The sequence below is a fragment of the Notamacropus eugenii genome, chromosome 4, assembly GCF_028372415.1.
Source record: "Notamacropus eugenii isolate mMacEug1 chromosome 4, mMacEug1.pri_v2, whole genome shotgun sequence".
Classification (NCBI taxonomy): Eukaryota; Metazoa; Chordata; class Mammalia; order Diprotodontia; family Macropodidae; genus Notamacropus; species Notamacropus eugenii.
In genome coordinates, this window is record NC_092875.1 from 433,597,790 (window position 1) to 433,617,422 (window position 19,633).

General features: G+C 35.2%; 1 protein-coding gene across 4 annotated transcripts in view; it reads right to left on the bottom strand.

Moving 5' to 3' along the window:
* Window positions 1-19,633, bottom strand: part of WDR7 (WD repeat domain 7) — a 462,625-nt gene that overhangs the window by 111,642 nt on the left and 331,350 nt on the right. For all 4 annotated transcript variants that reach the window (XM_072605972.1, XM_072605969.1, XM_072605971.1 and 1 more), the window contains one exon: window positions 2,604-2,721. In XM_072605972.1, the coding sequence (XP_072462073.1) occupies window positions 2,604-2,721 (118 nt within the window). The remainder of the gene's footprint in view (window positions 1-2,603; window positions 2,722-19,633) is intronic.

The window sequence follows — 19,633 nt, forward strand, 5'->3', positions numbered from 1 at the left end:
TGAAAGCAACAGCTCATTTTCGTACAGTACTTTAAGAGGCATAAAGTGTTTCATCAACAACCCTCAAAGGGCACAGGGCATTAGCACAGCAGTACAAATCCTAAGGAAAGTTAAGCTCATAAAGGTTAACTGGCCTGTTCATGGGAACATTGTTGCAAAGCCAGAATTTACATTCTATTCTGATTTATTTTTAAGGTTAACCTACTCCTTGATGCCTCTTCCTATATGAATTGTTGCACGGAAACAAAGGAGGCAGGACAGGAAGGTAAATGAGAGAAAGAAATGCCACAACCTCCTGAAGGGTTCAGGTTCAGCACCTTCTGCATTTTATGGAAATTGCATAAACCCATGCCTTTTATCTGTGCTTCTTCTTCACAAATCAGGAAAAAAATTGTAGGTGAACTTGAGTCAGAATGGACCACAGTTTACTATGGAGGGGAGAAGGGTACAAGGAAAATAAAGAGACAGTACAGTATACTGGAAAAGTGAAACTGGGTTTGGGGTGTGGCACTAGCAGGGGCATGTAAGCCACAAAGTCTCTGACCCTCAGTTTCCTTTTCTGCAAAATAGGTATACTATGACCAGGGACTATTTTTTACTTTATTTTGTATCCCCAGCCTGGCACATAATAGGCACTTAAATGCTTGTTGATTTGATTTTACACAATACCTAACTCATAGTATGGTTATGATGAAAGCACTTTGTGAACCCTAAGGCTTTAATTATTAGCAATTAAGTAATTAGTAATTAATGAATTAATAATTAAGAAGTTTAATTATTAAAATGTACAAATCACATTATAAATGGTAAAAACAAAATTGTAGGGGGAAACATTTACCTGTTGGAATTTACAAGCAAACAAGTTCATATTAACATTTTGTTAGCCTAGATTAAAATGACTGAATCTGACTGTTACTTAAAATAGCCTGTTACTTCATCTGTAAAATAAGATAATCTTTAGAGTATTCTTGAAGCTCTAATAGGGCAGATGGGGTGGCACAGTACTGGGCCCAGGAGTCAGGAAAATTCATCTTTGTGAGTTCAAATCTGGCTTCAGATACTTACTAGCTGGGTGACCCAGGGGCAAGTCACTTAAACCTATTTGCCTCAGTTTCCTCATCTGTAAGAATGACCTGGAGAAGAAAATGGCAAACCACTGCAGTATCTTTGTCAAGAAAACCCCAGAGGGGGTCACAAAGGGTTGGACTGAAATGACTGAACAACAAATGAAACTCTAATACTCTGTGATATTCATGGAAATACATTTCCATTCCTGGCTGCGAATTATATAAGGAAAAAGGTTTTGTGGGGTGGTGGTCAGGGAGCCACAATCAAAAGCCAAGAAGACTTGGGTTCAAGTCCACTTCTAATGCATAAGAAGTCAGTTTAGTTTAGTCATTCTGTTCAGTAATGAGTTGCTTCTCTAAGCTACAGAGAAGGGAGTGATCTAAATTGGTAGAGGGACTTTCCTTATCTGAGAATTCCTCCACACCAACGAAAATGCAAGTCTTATCCTAGTCTTACATAGCTTTCCTCAGCAGATGTGAACTCCTTGAAGGCAGAGACTGTCTTTTGCCTCTTTAGTATTCTCAGTTTAGAACAGTTTTGGCGCATAGAAGTTGCTGTAATAAATGTTTGATGATTGATTCTTGACTGACCCTAACCCAGTGAGCTAGTCAGTGAGTGTTTAGGTTTACTGAAAAGATATTTACTGAGTTTCCATAAAGATGACCGTGGGGTAGATCTGAGTTCAAGATCTATGAATTCACAAGTTAGTACTCCTGAGGGTATGTATTTAGTACATATAAATCTATCTATGCCACCTGAAAAACAACTCAAAGTACATAACTAACTCAGTAACCTCATCTTCACATATGAAGGACAGCATACTACTTATCAGATCTTTCCTGGAAAGATCCATTTATTGTTCTTTCCTTGAATTTCAAACAGGTAGTAACACTAGCCCATTACACTATAGTCAATGTTGAGAGATCAGCTGATAGTCAACTCTTATCTTTTTGACCTACAGCAAAGAAAAACAATTAGTAACTTCAACTATATTTCTGTTTACGTATCTATTGCCATGGCAAACTTGTTGATTTTAAATAAGCAATTAAATCTTTATTATAAGCAAACGCTTGGTAAATAAGTTGTTTGTATTTCAATTTAACATAATTACTGAGCGCATAACTATACCGTACATGTTATCAAACTATATTCTCAGGGGATACAAAGATGAACAATGCATAATCCTTTTTCATAAGAAAATTATAATTTAGATTATTTGAATTTACGAAGTCTTGAGTTTCATGCTAGGAAACCAGAATCAATAAGAAATATTTTTTTATTCACTAATTTTGAGAATAAGAATGGTCACAAAGTGAAATAAATTAATCAGCTAATTTTTTCTGCCATGGATATTAACTACTAGCTGGCCTTGGTGTAAATGAGCTTATTCATTCTTCCATATTAATTTCTCTACTTTAGCATTGAATAGTTATTATTCTATAGGGTTTAAATTTCAACATTTAAGGAATGAATGTTAAAATCAAAGTACTCTTTTGGAGAGAGAGGCTCAGGAATTGCTCAAAAGCTGCTCTTACCTCCTTGGCAATAGTTGTAATAAAGGCAGGTGGTCTGGCAGTGGCAATGAGTGAGAGCGCATGTCTTGCAGAGCGGGCGGAGTCAGCTGCTGGACTCAGGGGCAGCCCCATTGTGATGCTAAATGAAGATCAGACAAAAGAGAAAAAAAGAAAAGCATTAGAAATATAGACTGCAAAGATTAGACACAGCTTATAATGTCAGTTCAAGGTCAATGGGAGCACTCAAACAGTTAGAATATAATGGACTGCCAACAATGAGCGGTGATTAGGAGTCAGGGTGTTCTGGCATCAAATACAAAATCGAATAATTAACCGTGAAGATTGAAAACAGGGTGTGCATCTGTCCAAACTGTTAAAGAAGCCTTGTTAACAAATTATCAAGCCCCACTACTGAATAAATGCCACAAAGCCTAGAATAAGGCAAGAAAGAATGTCCTGAAAAGTTTTTTTCTTTTTCATTTTCCTTTATAAAGTCAAAGGGAATACACTCAAGTCAGAATTTGAGACATTAAAATCAAAGTTTTCTAAATAGTATTAATACCTAGATAATCATCACCAAAGAAATGAAAAGAGCAAAACCATTTCTGCCATTTGTGATGTTATGAGATGTTCTAAGTAAGACTGGCTTACTTAAACACAATGCTTAAGCAAGCTGAGTAGTTGTTCTTGATCAAAATACAGGAAGTAATTGTAGCAGTATATGTGGCATATTAATTGATACTTACATTCTATAGAACAGAATACATCAAGCATAAGATATTTTAGGTTGTGGATAAGGCAGGATGCACATTAAAATCAACATCTTCCAATAATGAAAAAATAAATATCACTATTAGCTAGCAAAATGATGATTTGCTGAGTTTCTCCATACCTCTATCTCTCCCAATCAGTTCTAATAAACTCAAAGTTAAACATTCTCTTCTCTCTCAATCATAGTGGTAGAGGTATAAATTCAAACAGGATGACTTCTAGTTAAAGTGGTAGACATAAGTACGTATTAATCACATAAAGAATTTTCTTACATAATGAGATAGGATCTGTTTTCTAGCCTGTGATATAAATTCATGTTTTAAAAACCATTAGAGATGAATAAAAGATTAAAGAATGTCACTAAAATGAGGCTTCATTTCTCAAGCAAATGATGCTTACTTTAAACTCTCAGATGATCAAAATCTGTTTCTCCCAAATTTATCTAAGTTTCAACATTTTAAACTTTGGTTGGTACCAGAAGCATAGCCACTTATAAAGGTGTTCTTAAAAAAACAAAACCTGCATACCGTAATTTTATGATCTTTACTGAAAATGCACTTTTACAATATGCATAAAGCCACATATACTATTCATAAATAATTTGCTTAACCTAATTAGCCTTCTAGATAAAGATATTTACATATAATACTTATCATTTTACTCTTTAAACATTTAATAGTCAATATCATTTAAAGTGGAAGAGAAAGAAATAAGAAAAAAAACTGTGGAGAGATAGACGTGCAACTGAGAAATGAAATAGTGAAAAAAGGTGTTTTCCATACAAAAGTACGCTTTTGATTGACTGACAAACACTGGTCCATGTCAAAAAAGTTTCAAAGAAAAATAAATATTATTAGATAACTCTGATCAGCTTCAGCTTTCCCAATTTTAAAAGACTTTTATAACCTGACCTAAAATTAGTTCAGATCATTGAACATCTTTCCTGGGCTTCACCAATTTTAACCACAAGAACTAAGTGACTAATATAGAACTACTATTGTGGTCTGAGTGTTTTATTTGAATTAACTTAAGTTACAGACTAGGACAGATCATCGTGCAAATGCAAATTTTTAAAAATCACATTTCAAAATTAATAAAAATGTTTTGAAATTAACCATGCTAGTATTTCTGTCCATGATTGTCACTAAACAGGTCTTGACAATGTTAATAAAGAAAAACCACAAAAGAATAATTTAGTATATGCAATTTATAATGTGTCCAAATATACTTTAAGCCATAATAAATTTTTCCTAGGTTTCATTTGATGTGTTATGTCTCATCCAAGACTGAAAGTATTTTGTATATTGTTAGTATTCAACAAATACTTGTTTTAAAAATCTGCAAAATTTGTTTGATTCAGAATTAACTCATATTAAAGATAATATTAACATCATAGAAGGTGATAATTTCTAATAAACTAAACTTAAAAAACAAAACAGTTCACTGTAATAAAGAGTCCTTTAAAACAGAGCACCTAAAGCAATGCCACTTTGACAGATTTGAGATCTTCCTCAATTTGGATAGCCCTGCACTGCTACAGATCATAACCTACTCAAGTCTTACATGATGAACTAGTATCTAAGACGGTCCATAAATTTCCCATTAAGGATCTACCCAACATGTCTAAGCGATTTTTCTGGGCCTTTTCATATGTGGTGGACACTAAGACAGTTGTTGGGCTGCTCACTTGGTACCCCCTTAGTACATTTTTTAGTGGCTATGATTGTTTTCTGACTAGTGCAAATTATGCTACTTCTTGCATGCAAGTTATAATTGGAAATAAGCACAATTATATCCATTGTTCATCTTTCTTTTACCCTTTCAATCATCTGTAATGGTGATTCTTCTGAAATTTCAGAGTTTCCATAATTTGAAGTCAGGCAGCATTATTAGAAAAATATTAGAGTTTAAAAGTCTTTTTTGTAGTAGGGCACAGCTTTGGATCATTGAAAGCAGTGCAGAATTTATAAAATGTGATCTAGGTAACTCTCCTCTTCCTATTTAATGCTGGATTCAGCTCATTGTCCATTTGTAGTACCTAAGATTCACTATAATTCAACAAATATTTAAATGTACAAAGCATAGCTATCATCCGAAGATACAAAGACAAAAGTAGGCCTTGTGAAAATGGGCCTTACACTCCACTGAAGGAAGTGTTCTTAACTTGGGGTTCATATATCCACCCCTCTCCATCACACCACCACAGGGTCTATGGATGGATTTCACCGTGTTCACGTACTTGGATGGGAAAAAAAGTCTATATCTTTATTTTCCCTAATTTCTGATTGAAATTTTACCATTTCCTTCAATCATGAATGTAGGCAACAAAATGAAATAGCAATAATTTAACTTGGCTACTAAGAGAAATCAGATATTTTCGTAACATAATACAGTCAAGAATGTAAGTGAACGTCCAAACTGACATGGGTGATACCTTGTCAAAGATTATTCCATAGCTTCTGGTTCTTATGCAAGTTAATTGAAAATAATCTTCAAACTGATTTTTAAAAAATAACTTTAACTTGCCTATATTTTAAATGAATTATTTTGTTATGTAATGATTAAAGTACATGCTTTATATCATAAGTTTATTTTTAAAATATTTTTATAACTACATTCCAATAGAATTAGTTAACATTTTATCTTATGCATTTAAAAATATTCTTCTGAGAATAAGGTCATCACTTTTATCAGACTGCCAATGGAGTCCATGATACAAGAAAAGATTACCTACCTGCACTGGAGGAATATGATATGTGTACAAGTGAGCAAACATAAGGCATATACACAATATTACAAAGGACCTTCAAAGGGAAGAGTGCTGATTACTGGGAGGATCAAGAAAGGCCTCATGTAAGATGTGTTTAATGCTATGATTCTCCTTGAAGGAAGGATTCTGTGAAATATAGGTAAGCATTCCTTAATATACATGGGAGTCTACTTATAACATCTAGCAAGACAATGATTGGAATGGACGCCACACTGAAAGTGGGAGACAGAGCGTAGGGCTTTAAATGTCAGGCTGAGAGGGCTATATTTTGTCCCGTAGTCAAGAGGGAAATTATGGAGGATTTTTTTAGTGGGAATGCGGATGGTTACATGGTCAGATTTGTTTTAAGAATATTAATTTGGCAGCTAGTTATGTGAAGGATGGGCTGGTGAAGGAAGAAACTTAGGATAGGGAGACCAGTTAGGAAGTCACTCATTAGACTGGTCTATGTGAGAGGTAATGAGCACCTAAACTAGGGTAGAATAGAGAGACTGGAGTGGATTCAAGAGATATTGCGAAGTTAGATGGACAAAACCTGGTAACTGGTTAGATATGCAAAAGGAGTGAGGAAGACAGATGAAATAAAACAAGAGAATGGGGAAGCTAGGAGGAAAGATGAATTTAGGAGGAAATAATTCTATTTTGTACATGTTGAGTTTGAGATAAAGTGGATTTGAGAAGTGATAACCAGAAGGGAGTTGGTAATAAGAAACTGGCATCAAGAAGAGAAATTGGGGCTAGACACATAGATTCTGGAGTCATCTACATAAACATGATAACTGAACCCAAGGGAATTGAGATCAAGATAAAGAACAGAGAGTCCAGGGTAAGAGACTTTGGGGTGGCTTGTACTTAGTGAGCAGACAGAAGAAAAATGATCTAGAAAAGGAGCCTGAGTGGTCAGATAGACAAATGTACTGATTGAATTGTTTGACGAATGACTTATTCAAATGCTAACCCCAATATGGACAGTATGCAGTCTTTATCCATTTGCTTGCTCCTATTTAATTGAACTACTATGACAGTCTCTTGAGTGGCTATGGGTCTTGAGGAGGCTTCATATTTACAGGATATCTAAATAACTGAATACTCAGTCAAGTAACTGAGTTTTCCTCCCTACTTTCCTATCATGAATAACCTGATCTTTTCCTCAGTCATCCAGGCTCTGTATCTATAGTGATTTCTCAGAGTCACAGTCAACAAACATTTACAAAGCACCTATGTGCAGAATATTTCAATACCTAGTATTGAAAAATGGCTGGAACTGGGTACCAAGGCAGGAAACATTGGGACAGGAAGAGATCCCAAAGATCTCCAGGGCTCCCTAAACTAATGTAGGGTACAGGAATGGTTATCATCTGGAAGCTCTGCTACCCACTACTCAATTCTGGATCACATTTCCAGGGTAGACTGAGGAAGAAAGCTATACAAGTGGTGGCAAAGAGGAATGGGCCCTAGCTGTGTATTGAGAAACAAGTTCAGAAACAACAGTAGCTGTGTGACTTTGATCTCTAGATGAGACCTTAGAGCTCATCTAGACCAAACAATTATTTTATATATGAGGAAACAGTCCTAGAGCAAGTCATTCAGGTACTAAGTGGAAGAGATGGCATTTGAACCCAGGACTCCTACCCTCCAAATCTAGTACTTTTTTCCATTGCAAATGAGTGTTATGTCTCACTAATTCAGACTATGAGTGACATTGTAGAATGTTAGCTAGTCACATAACCCTCAAGTGGTCAGCATCGTCCCATTCTAATAACTTACTCTTTATTCTCACCTCAAGTTAGGTAGAGGATATAGAATCTCAATTATCTTTCTTCCCTAATCCAAAGCCTGTCTATCCAGGAGGCATCATAGATAGATAGCTGAAGTTGGAATCACCAAGTTCAAATCCTACCTTAGACATCAAAACCTCTGTAAGCCCATTTCCTCATTTGAAAAATAAGACTTTGGCCTTTAGGGTTATCTCCTTCTCTAAATCTTTGATCCCACAAGCCTATGCTCTTTCAGGGCCCTGATAAAATCCAATTTCTCCAAATAACCTTTGACTACTTGCTTTCTACACTGAGCCCTGGCTGTTCAAATTCTGAAACTCCATTCAAGTTGGCCCTTATTCATATACTGCTTTAGACTGTTACTTAATTTTCTCTAATAAATTCTGTATCTTAGATATCTTTGTACCACTCAGGGCAACTAGACATAACAGTTTACAGAGGGCACTGATAAACCAGAGAGGGTCCAAGAGAGACCAAGTAGGATGGTGAAGGGCCTTGAGCTCATGTCACATGAGGACAGGTTGAAAAAATTACATGTTTTACCCAGAAAATAAAAAAGAAGAAAAAGAAGATGCTGATGATGACTCAGTGGAACATGAAAGCTGTCTTAAAGTATTCAAAGGAATGACACAAAGAAGAGAGATAAATTTGGTCTGTTTGGTTTCAGAGAGCAGAGCCAAGAGTAATGAGTAAAGTTTCAAAGAGGCCAATATGGCTTGATGTTAGGAAAAATTTTCTAACAATCAGAATGGCCCAGAAGGGAACTGTGTTGTCTCAAGACAGTATGGACAGTATTGATGGCTTCGCATCAGTAAAGGTGTTCAAACAGAGGCTAGACAACTATCTGTAAGATATGTTAGAGTGAGGATTTTTATGTAGGAGTTGAATTAGAAAACTGCTGAGGTCCTCCAAATTCTCAAAATCTATGATTTTATTAAATGTTTTCCTGCTTCTCTGAATTCTTCATATTAGATCTTTTAATATTCCATTACATTCATATGCCACAATTTGCTTACCATTTCTCAATTAATGGAACTCTACTTTGTTTGCAGTTTGCTGTCATTTTTTTAAAATGCTGCTGTGTATGTTTTCATGCATATGGGACCTTTTCTTTAACATCCCTGGGGTAAACGTCTAGCAATGAAATTTCAAAGTCAAAAGATATAGATATACTAGGCACTTTTTTTGCATAATTCCAAATTACTTTCCAGGATTAAATTGAATTCGCCATTCTACAGACAATGGACACACATACTCCACCCCCTCCATTTTAAAGAAGAAAATGAAAATCAAAAAGATTAAGTGAATTGTAAAAAAAATCACAGTTAATGAGCAGCAGAACAAAGATGAATTTTTAAATCCCTCCAGGGATTTTTTTAATATGGACTTTTGCCTCTTGCTTGATAACTACTAAAGCTATTCCATTCATGATACTAGGATTTCATCATCACTTTTTTGGACAGTTCCTAAACTCAAGATTATCCCTCTACAAAAGTGTTATATTCTATAAAACCTAGCATTTAATAAAATGTTCCTTTACAGAATAACTGAATGTTGGGGGTTACTCTGTTGATCTTTAGGGAATCAAAGGAGCAACAGGCTGCATGTTCTGATATCTAGAAAGTTATCAAAAATCTCTACATGCAACATCCACCTTACCATTCATGGGGAAGCCAAGTACTAGATGGGTAGCTAGTGGACCTAGGTTCAAAATTCAACCATCTCTGGTTGAACTTAGGCAAATTACTGAACCTTTCTTAAGTTTTTCATCTTTAAAAGAAGAGGTTGTGTTAGGTGATTCCTGAGGTCTTTTTTGGTCTTAAATCCCACAAGCTTAGGAATAAAATCTTTTAAGTTATAGGACTCTTCGAACTTCTTGATTTTTTTTTTGTCAGAATAAAGCTTAGTCTTGAATGAGCAAAGTTATCAGGCTATGTTTTGTTTATAAAAACACAATATAAAAGATGCAACAGAATAAATTAGATATGCTGTTGCTGAACTCAGTGTGAACATATGTTGAATGGTCAAAAAGGAAAAGAAACAGCTTTCATAAATTAATCATATATAGAGGAATAGCTATATTTTTTCTAGGAATTTCTTCCCTTTCATTTGAAGAAATCTTCAAAGCTGGATCATGACCAATTTTATGTTCAAAATGAAAAACATAAGATAATAAACAGAATATATATTACAAATAAGAAATGTGTATAGAAAAAAATCTCATTCACAATATGACTTAATTCTATTCTATTCCTTTATCCATCTGTTTGAAAGTACTTTAAATGTTACATTTAAGAAAATTTCAGTTAAATGTCACTATGCGAAACTGTCAGACTTTACCATCTGTCAAAATGAAATATGAAGCAAAAGAATAAATACACATGTACATAAGTGGGTGCAATTACATATGCACACACATTTTAGAACTTTCTCTGAGGAGATAAAAAAAAAAACCTAATTGAACAACAATAATAGCACACTGAAAACCAAAAAAAAAAGATCCAATGACATTCAAATGTTATTGGAAGTACATAGCCAATAACAAGTAGAAAAAGCTTTGGTAGTTCTATTGTATTTCCCCCTCAAAAAAAAAAAAAGTCTTCCATCAATTCCTTTCAGTTCTCTAGGTTTTCTTTAAAGCTCTCTCTTTCTTTCGTGCATGGTCCTTAATTTTTTAAGTTAACAGAAAATAGAACTGAAAATAGAACCAAATTTTCTAGATGTTTACTGATGAATTTGCTTTTGTGTTTTTCTCTGTCAGATTTTTAGAAATGAAAGATACGGTAAGAACATGATTTTAAAATACAAAGCTTCTGGTATTAACTAATTTCAATTCTATTTCATATGGATCAATACATAACACCAACAAAATAAAACCCAAATCCCTTTAAGAGGCTTATCACATAGAAGGTTTATACCTAATTTACAGTAAATACACAGGTATCTCTTGGTGGGTTGTTTTTTTTTCCTTAAGGTTTAGTAAGGTATGACGCTTCTAGAAAAGCAACAGGCTTCCTGTTCATTCATTAACATGACACAGCAGCAGTCACATGTGGATGGAGATTAACCACCTCCTGCATGCAGCTGGGCCAGCTGCTCTGTACAGCCTCTTTCAGAGCAAAAGCTCTGCATGATGGAACAGGCATACTGAAGGCAAGATCACACACCAAAACAAAGACAAGTGCATGTCAAGCACTCCCAAAGCATCAATGGTCTCCTGGTTCATTGAAAACATTATTATTCTATTGTTTTACAACAATTTCACTTTTTCATATTTCATCACAATGAAAAACCCAACAAACAAATATAGATTTTAAAACAGGCAAACACATGTAGTTATCTTCCTCACTTTTCAGAGCATAGCCCATTCTGTCATTTGAAAATAACATACTCTCAATTTTTTACTAAACAATGTATCATGATAGCAGCATGATACAATATATAGAGGGCTATTCTTGGAGTCAGAACACTGGGGATTCAAATTCTGCCTCTAAACCCACTAGCTATATGATCCTAGGCAAGTCATTGAACTGCTCAATGAGCCAGACAACTTTCTAACACTCTTTTTTATAGATAAGATGCTGACTGGCATTGGTAGGCCTGTTTCTCACCTCACAGCTCGTGACACTAATGAAATAAGACGTCTAGATTTCCCCCCCTGCCCCCATGATAAGCAAAAACAAAGTCTTAAAAAATGAATCTACCTTCCAAAAGCTTTCTTTTATTCAAAATACACTTATTAAGTACTTACTGACACTATGCTAGGTTCTGTGGGGGATATTTGGTGCTTTGAAAATAACAGCTTTCTAATAATTTAATAATTGTATATGGTATAATTCCTTCTTTCTAGGGTATATTTAAATAAGGATTAATAGAAGCATGGTGTTTTTCACTACCCCAAGAAACTATAGTGACACCAAAAAAATCATCCCTTTCAATGCCAATAATCTCTCACTAACGCCTGATGGCCTACTACTCTGACACCTCATTATGGAGTGGAGGTGTCTGTGGTTTTCCATAGTTCTGCCAGAGAAGTATAAAAGCAGGAAGTTCATACCATACTGAAATAGTTTTGTATATACATCCAATGATAAACTGCAATGTCACTTATCTGAGAACTAGCCCTGCTGAATTTGGAGAAACTCATTTGTTGCCAGGTTGGCAACAGGGTGATTCATTTTTCAGTGAAAGCAATTCTCAGAAAACATCTAGCATATGAGCTGTATCAGTGAATAAAGTATCCACATCAATGAAATTATGGGCAGAAAAGCATGGTGAACTGAAGTATATTATAATGATTACTTCTGCACAAAAAGGTGGTACAAGGGATCTTACCTAGGAAACATCTCCTTGAAAAAGGATGCAAGCCAGAAGGGGCAAAGTGGATGGAGGGGTAACAGATTAATAGTCCAACTGGTACAATGGTATTCATAAACTTTTTTTTTTAAAGACCAGAGGAAGGTTTCCAGTTCACTGTGTAGATAATGTAGGGGAGGATTGATGGGAAGACAATGACAAAAGTTATGTAGGATGAGAAAAACATGGATTAGTTGTGATTTGTACTGATGGAAGAAGTTCCACTTCTCTGAGATCCTGGATCTATTTAGTGAAATATTTCATTCCTGCTAATCCCCAAACCCTTTACACAAACTATTTTATTCTTTCATTTACAGTTTATTTTTTCTTATGATCTTATTTTTTTAAAAAGATCTAATTTAACACAGAGAGAAAAAAAAGTGTGGGATTGTATGTTGTATGTAGGTTTTTAAAAAGTACATAAAATATATAAATATAAAAAAATTTACATGCGTATGTATTTATGTATGTACATATCTGTCTGAACAAGGGAATAACAAACTTTATTTGTTGCTTATGTCCACTTTTGCATTTTGAAAAGTACTTTAATGTTTTATTGGTACTTTTTTCTTTTATTTCTTACATCTCTGTCACTATCCACTAACTCAGCTCCACTTTCCCCAACCCCCCAAATGGAAGCCTCTCTTTGGAAGAAATAAATATAATCAAGCAAAAGAAAGGAATACATTGACCATTCTGAAAACATATGCCACATTCTGTGCCTACATTTTATCACGTCTTTGCCAAAAGGCGGGCATTTTCTCTTAATGTTATGATTGACAACTGCTCTAATCAGAGTTTGCAAAGACTTTAAAAATTGTTATTTAATGTTATCAGAACTGTATAAATTGTTCTAATTCTGCTCGTTTCATCAATTCATACATGTCTTCTTTCACATTTCTCTGAATCTCTATTTGTCATTTCTTATGGTGCAATAATATAACATTACATTCATATGTCACATTTTTCCAGTCATTCTTTTGTTATCTTTGCCAATCTGATATGGCTAAATGGAACTTCAATTGTTTTTATTTTTTATTTCTCCTATTAGTTGTGATTTGGAGCATTTTTGCCAGATGTTTGAAAACAACTTATACTTTTTATTTGACAACTGCCTTATTTTCATATTCCTTTACCACTAAATATAGACTTCCTAGATCTGCAAACATTATACAAGAATTTTCCATCCATGTGTTCTGGAATGTGATCCTACTTAATTCAGTATTTTGTGATTTATTCTCTTGTATGGTTACCTAATTATTTTATATGAATCAATCTTGTTTCTGAAACACACTTTAAGCTTCTTAAGAGCAGGAACCAGTCATATACTAGTCTGTCACCTCCCCATAATGCTTAGCATAATTCTACACAGGTACAAAGCAGTCAATAAAAAGTCATTAAATTCAACTATAAAAACCATAAAGGCCCAACAAAAATAACATGAAGTTATTTTAATTGTCAATTCTCATAAATATAGATATGCATCTACTTTTTTTAAAGTGGAATTTGTGATTTCTTAAAATAGAGAACTCCTGAAAACTACTCTTAACAATGGAGGCCATCATTTGCCCTGCAATTTATAGACTAAGGCCTGAGTGATTGGAAGGTTAAATGTGTTTGCCTAGAGTAATGCAGCTGGTATATGTCAGAGGTAAAACGTGGACCTAGGTATTCCTTACTCTGAGGCTGCTAATTTACCCACGAATACCACATATTGCTCTAATTAACACAGCATCAGCACAGGACTAGGGCAATAGAAACTTCAAACTCTCATTCTCAAATACCTCCTAATCCTGGAAATCCATCATTATTTCTAGCCTCCATGCCCTTTCACAGGTATGGTGGGGAAAGCACTGGATTTAGAGTCTGAGGCCCTGGGTTACAATTATGCAATATATACATATATAGAATGATTAAATATTTGCCTAACAGAGAGGTATATGCACATCAATCTTTCAAATATGGAAATAGAACTGTTGGTTATCTCTATTGAATGTTCAATGATTTCTATATATAATTAGTCTATACTGTACAATCTTCTTCCTAGTTTTAAATAGTGATTTTGAAGCCTGTTTAAAGATTTTATTATTATCATTATTATGGAGAGTTACAAGGTGTTTTTCATTTCATGGGATACTTGCCTATACTGAAAAGGGAACTCTATGCTTTCCCTCATTAGTAGGTGGCCTATCAATCCTCTGAAGTCTTTTCTTATAAATATATAATATAAATGAAACTATGAGATTGTAACAAGTCGTTGTTTTAATTCTATTATATTGCAGCGCATGGGGGCACTAAATGAACACTGACTAAATAACGCTTTATTTATTTAAAATAAATACTATTTATTTTATTTTTTAACATTCTATTCTTTCAATTTTGAGTTCCAATTCTCTCCCTACCTCCAACCTCTAACTCATCCACTGAGAAGGCAAGTAAAATATCAATTATATATGTGAAATGATATCAAACTTTTCCATATTAGTCATTTCAAAAAAGTAAGAAAAATAAAGAAAATGTGAATACTACACTTCAATTTATACTTATGAGTTCATCATTTCTCTCTGGAGGTGGACAACATTTTTCATCATGAGTCCTTTGGAACTGTCTGGGACCACTTAACTGATCAGAGTAGTCAAGTCTTTCACAACTGATCATTACAGCACTGCTGTTACGATGTGCAAAGACCTGGTTCTGCTCACTTCACTCTGCATCAGTTCATATAGGATTTGCCATGGTTTTCTGAAATAATCCCCCTCATCATTTCTTACAGTACAAAAGTACTCCATCACAACTATATACTACAACTTCATTCATTCCCCAACTCATGTGCATTCCCTCATTTTCCAATTCTTTCCCACCACAAAAAAGAGCTGCTATAAATATTTTTGCATATATATGTAGTTCCTTTACCTTTTATTTTTTTTTGGATATAGACCTACAAGTGGTACTGCTAGGTTAAAGGGTATGCATAGGTCCTTTGATCTTAGTTCGAAATTGTTTTCCACAATGGTCAGATCAATTCACTACTCACCAACAATTCATTAGTGTACCTATTTTTCTGTCATCCCCTCCAGTATCTGTCATTTCTTAGATGTGATGTGGTACCTCAGAGTTGTTTTGATTTGCATTTCTCTAATCAATAATGATCTAGAGCATTTTTATATGACTACAGACAGCTTTAATTTCTTTGTTTGAAAACTCCTATTTATATCTTTTGATCGTTTATCAAATGGGGAATGACTTGTATTTTTATAAATTTGACTCAGTTCTATACTTAGTATATATTTGAGAAATGAGGTATTTATCAGAGAAACTTGCTGTAAAAACTTATGTTATTACTTTATCGTCTATGGAACTTTTTTTTTTTTAGCAAAATGTAGTTTCCCTGGTTATACTTTTTAATTAGGGCTATTTTTTGCTTTTGTTTGGTTTGAGATCATAATTGCTACCCCTGACTTTTTTTTTAGTTTAGGGGGATTACATAAGATTTTGCTCCAGCCCTTTGATTCTGTGTGAATCTTTCTGTTTCAAGTCTGTCTTTTATAAACAACATACTGTTAGATTCTGGCTTCTAATAATTCTGCTATTCATTTCTGTTTTATGGTTGAAGTCATCCCATTCACATTCACAGTTATGATCAGTAACTATGCAGAAAGTTTGGAATTTGATATTTCAGAAGTCAAAGCAGATAAGATTACAACCAAGAATAACCTACCCAGTCAACCTAAATATAATAATCCTTCAGGGTGAAAAATGATCACTATGTTTTTATGTCTGTCCCATTTCTTCTATTTTTTCTTCTTTCTGTGTTTATCCTGTTCCTTTTTAAAAAGTCTATTTTGCCTCTAAATCATTATTGATTAGAGAAGTGTAAATTAAAATTATGAGATATCTTACCCTATAACACTGGCTAAAATGATAGAAAGGAAAGTAACAAATGTTGGAGGGGATGTAAAAAAAATTGCAACATTAATAGACCGCTGGTGGAACTGAAAACTGATACAACAATATCGGAGAGAAATTTGGAATTATGTCCAAAGAGTTATTAATCTGTATATGCCCTTTGACCTATCAATATCACTATTAGGTCTATTTCCTAAGGTGTTCAGGGAAAAAGAAAGAGAACATATATGTTCTAAAATATTTATAGTAGCTTTCTTTGTGGTGGTAGAGAACTAGAAATTAAGGGGATATCCATCAATTAGGGAATGGTTAAATAATTTGTAATGTATGATCATGATGAAATACCACTGTGCTGTAAGAAATGATGAGCTGGCTGATTTTAGAAGTCACGGAGAGTATTTCATGAAATAATGAAAAATTGAAATGAGCAGAACCAAGAGAATGTTATATATAGTAACAGCAATAATTGTTTGAAGAATAATTGTGAACAACCAAGTTCTTTTGAGGTTTATAAATACTCAAACGGACTACAAAGGACCTATGATGGGAGATGCTTTTCACCATCAGAGAAAGAACTGATAAAAAGAAGTACGCATGCCATGACTTTACATGTATTTATAAATCTCTGTCAAATGGTAGCCTTCTCTAGTGCAGGGAGGGGAAAGAGGAAGAGAAACAGTTTGGAACTTAAAATGTAACAAAAATGAATATTTTTTTAAAATAAGAAGTGTATTTTGCATCTAAGCACTCTCTCCTTTAATTATCCCTTCCTTTTATCACTCCTCCCACCACCATCAATTTTATGTTATTCCCTTCCTACTTCCCTATTAGGAAAGTTACATTTCTGTCTATGATTGAGTGTGTATATATGCTTCATCACATCATTTAATTTATACCCACCTCCTCTATGCATATCCCTTTTAAATACCATAATAAATATACAGTTCTCAACATTAACAAGTATCATCTTCCCTTATAGAGATGTAAACAGTTTGCCCATATTGAGTAACAAGTTGGTTTTCTTCCCCCCATTTAACGTTTTATGCCTCTCTTGAGACTTGTACTTGAAGATCAAATTTTCCATGGAGTTCTGGACTTTCCATCAGGAAGGTCTAGAAATCCCTTATGTCATTGAATGTCCATCTCCATGCCTGAAATATTTTGCTCAGTTTTCTGGGTAACTGATCCTTGGTTGTAGTCCCAGCTCCTTTGTCTTATGGAATATCATATTCCAATCCCTCTGATCTTTTAATGTAGAAGCTGCCAGGTCCTGTGTGATCCTGACTGTAGTTTCTCGATATTTGAAATGTTTCTTTCTGGCTGCCTGCAGTATTTTCTCCTTCACTTGACAGTTCTGGAACTTGGCAACAATATTCCTTGGTGTTTTCAGTTTGGGTTCTCTTTGAGAAGGTGATCCATGGATTCTTTAGATGACTATTTTGCCCTCTGCATCCAGGACTTCTGGGCAGTTTTCCTTGATTTCTTGGAAGATATTATCCAGGCTCTCTTTTTCATCATGGCTTTCTGGTACACCAACAATTCTTAGATTTTCTCTCCTGGATCTATTTTCTAGGTCAGTCGTTTTTCCAGTGAGATATTTTACATTTTCTTCTATTTTTCATTCTTTAGATTCTGTTTGACTGATTCTTGATGTCTCATAGAGTCATTAACTTCTACTTGCCCAACTTTAATTTTTAATGGACTGTATTATTCAGATAACGTTTGCATCTACTTTTCCATTTGTCCAATTGTTCCAGTTAGGTTTGTATCTCTTTATCCCATTGTCCAATTTTCTTTTTAAACTTTTCCATGAATTCTTTTTTCATATTTTTAAAATCATTAGCCAATTTTTATTTGACCTCTTTAATTCTAATTTGGCTTTTAAAAATTCTTCTTGAGCTCTTCCAAGAATGCTCTTTGGGCTTGAGACCAATTCATATTCCCTTCTGAGGTTTTGGATGGGAGTACAGTCTCAGTGCTGATCTCTTCAGTATTTATGTTTTGGTCCTTGTCCCCAAAGTCAGCATCTATGATCTTTTCTGGTTTGCTCTTGCTCATGATGACTGCTTCTGGAGCATGGGGGCTCTGTCCCCTGGTTGTTGTGATTAGAACTTGAAGCTTTATGTATTGTAGCCTCTGGTTTTTTCAGCTACAAGCTAGAATGCTGCAGCTTACTTGGTGCTAAGCTGGCTGGTGTGTTAAAGCAGAGACCAGGTGAAGTCTTTCTGAGTTTCCTGGAGCTACCCTGGAGCTCACTGCATGAGGTGTGGGGGAGGGATGATTTGGCTGCACGAGGTCTCCTCTCCTGAGCTAGTGCACAGGTAGGCTCAGCAGTTGGTGAATCCCATCTGTGCTAGTGTCCTCTATTCCCCTGGCTGTGCTAAGGCATGCCTGGGATTCTGGTGTTGGTGCTTACTGGCTCCACCCCAGCCTAGGGCTCAGGATCTCCTCCTGATTCACTGAGGTGGGGCTTTCTGGGACAGCTCCCGTCCTGCCCTGGTCCCCTTCAGTCACAGCAAGAGGGACACCCTATGCAATTTTCCTAGCCTCTCTGCCTAAGAAACTGTTTACCCCTTTGATTGATCCCACTGTTTCAGGATTTTTCCTGGGGAAATATTCTCTGGGTTTTTCAAGGTCAACAAGGGGAGGGGTAGAGCATTTACAGATCACTCCACCATCTTGGCTCCCAAAAGTTCAAGTAGGTGACTTACAGACATTTAATCTGTGGGCTGATAGTCTCAGCAGTGCTGATGTTACCTGGGGTTTTGCACTTCTCTCTTGCTCAGTTCCATTGGGTTCCCATCCTGGATTGATATGTTTGAGAATCTGCAATGATACTGCTGCTTCAACAGCCCAAGGCTTCTTGTTCAGCTTTGCTATGGTAGGGTCTGTGCTGGTACAGCCTGTGCACTGTACTCTCTGCACTTCTCCAGCCCCCTGCAACAGATCCTTCCCAATTGACCTTCCAAGATGTTCTGGGCTGGAAATCTATGACGCTCTGTCTGCTAGTGGATTCTGCCACTCTAAAATTTGTTTAGATTCTCTTTTTAGAGGTATCTGAAGGAATTTGTCTTAGAGTTTAGGTGAGTACAAGCTCTCACTCTACTTTCTTGGCTCTGCCTCTCTATATTCTTCTTTCTTTGAAAAATTCCAATGAGTGTTAAATTCAAGCATTGCTTACTACCCACATCCCCCCCGTTTGTCTCTTCATTATAAAAGTTCATCTTTGCATGCCTCTTTAATGAGAGAAATTCCCCCCTTCTACCTTTCCCTTCTTCCAGTGTATCTCTCTTTCTCATCCACTAATGGTTTTTGGAGATCATTCCAACATAACTGACTCATATCCATAAACTGTCTATGTAAACTCCTTTTAATTGTTCTAATAATGGTTAAGTTCTTAGGATTTACATGCATTGTCTTCACACGTAAGAATATAAAGAGTTTTAACTTTATGGAGACCCTTATGATTA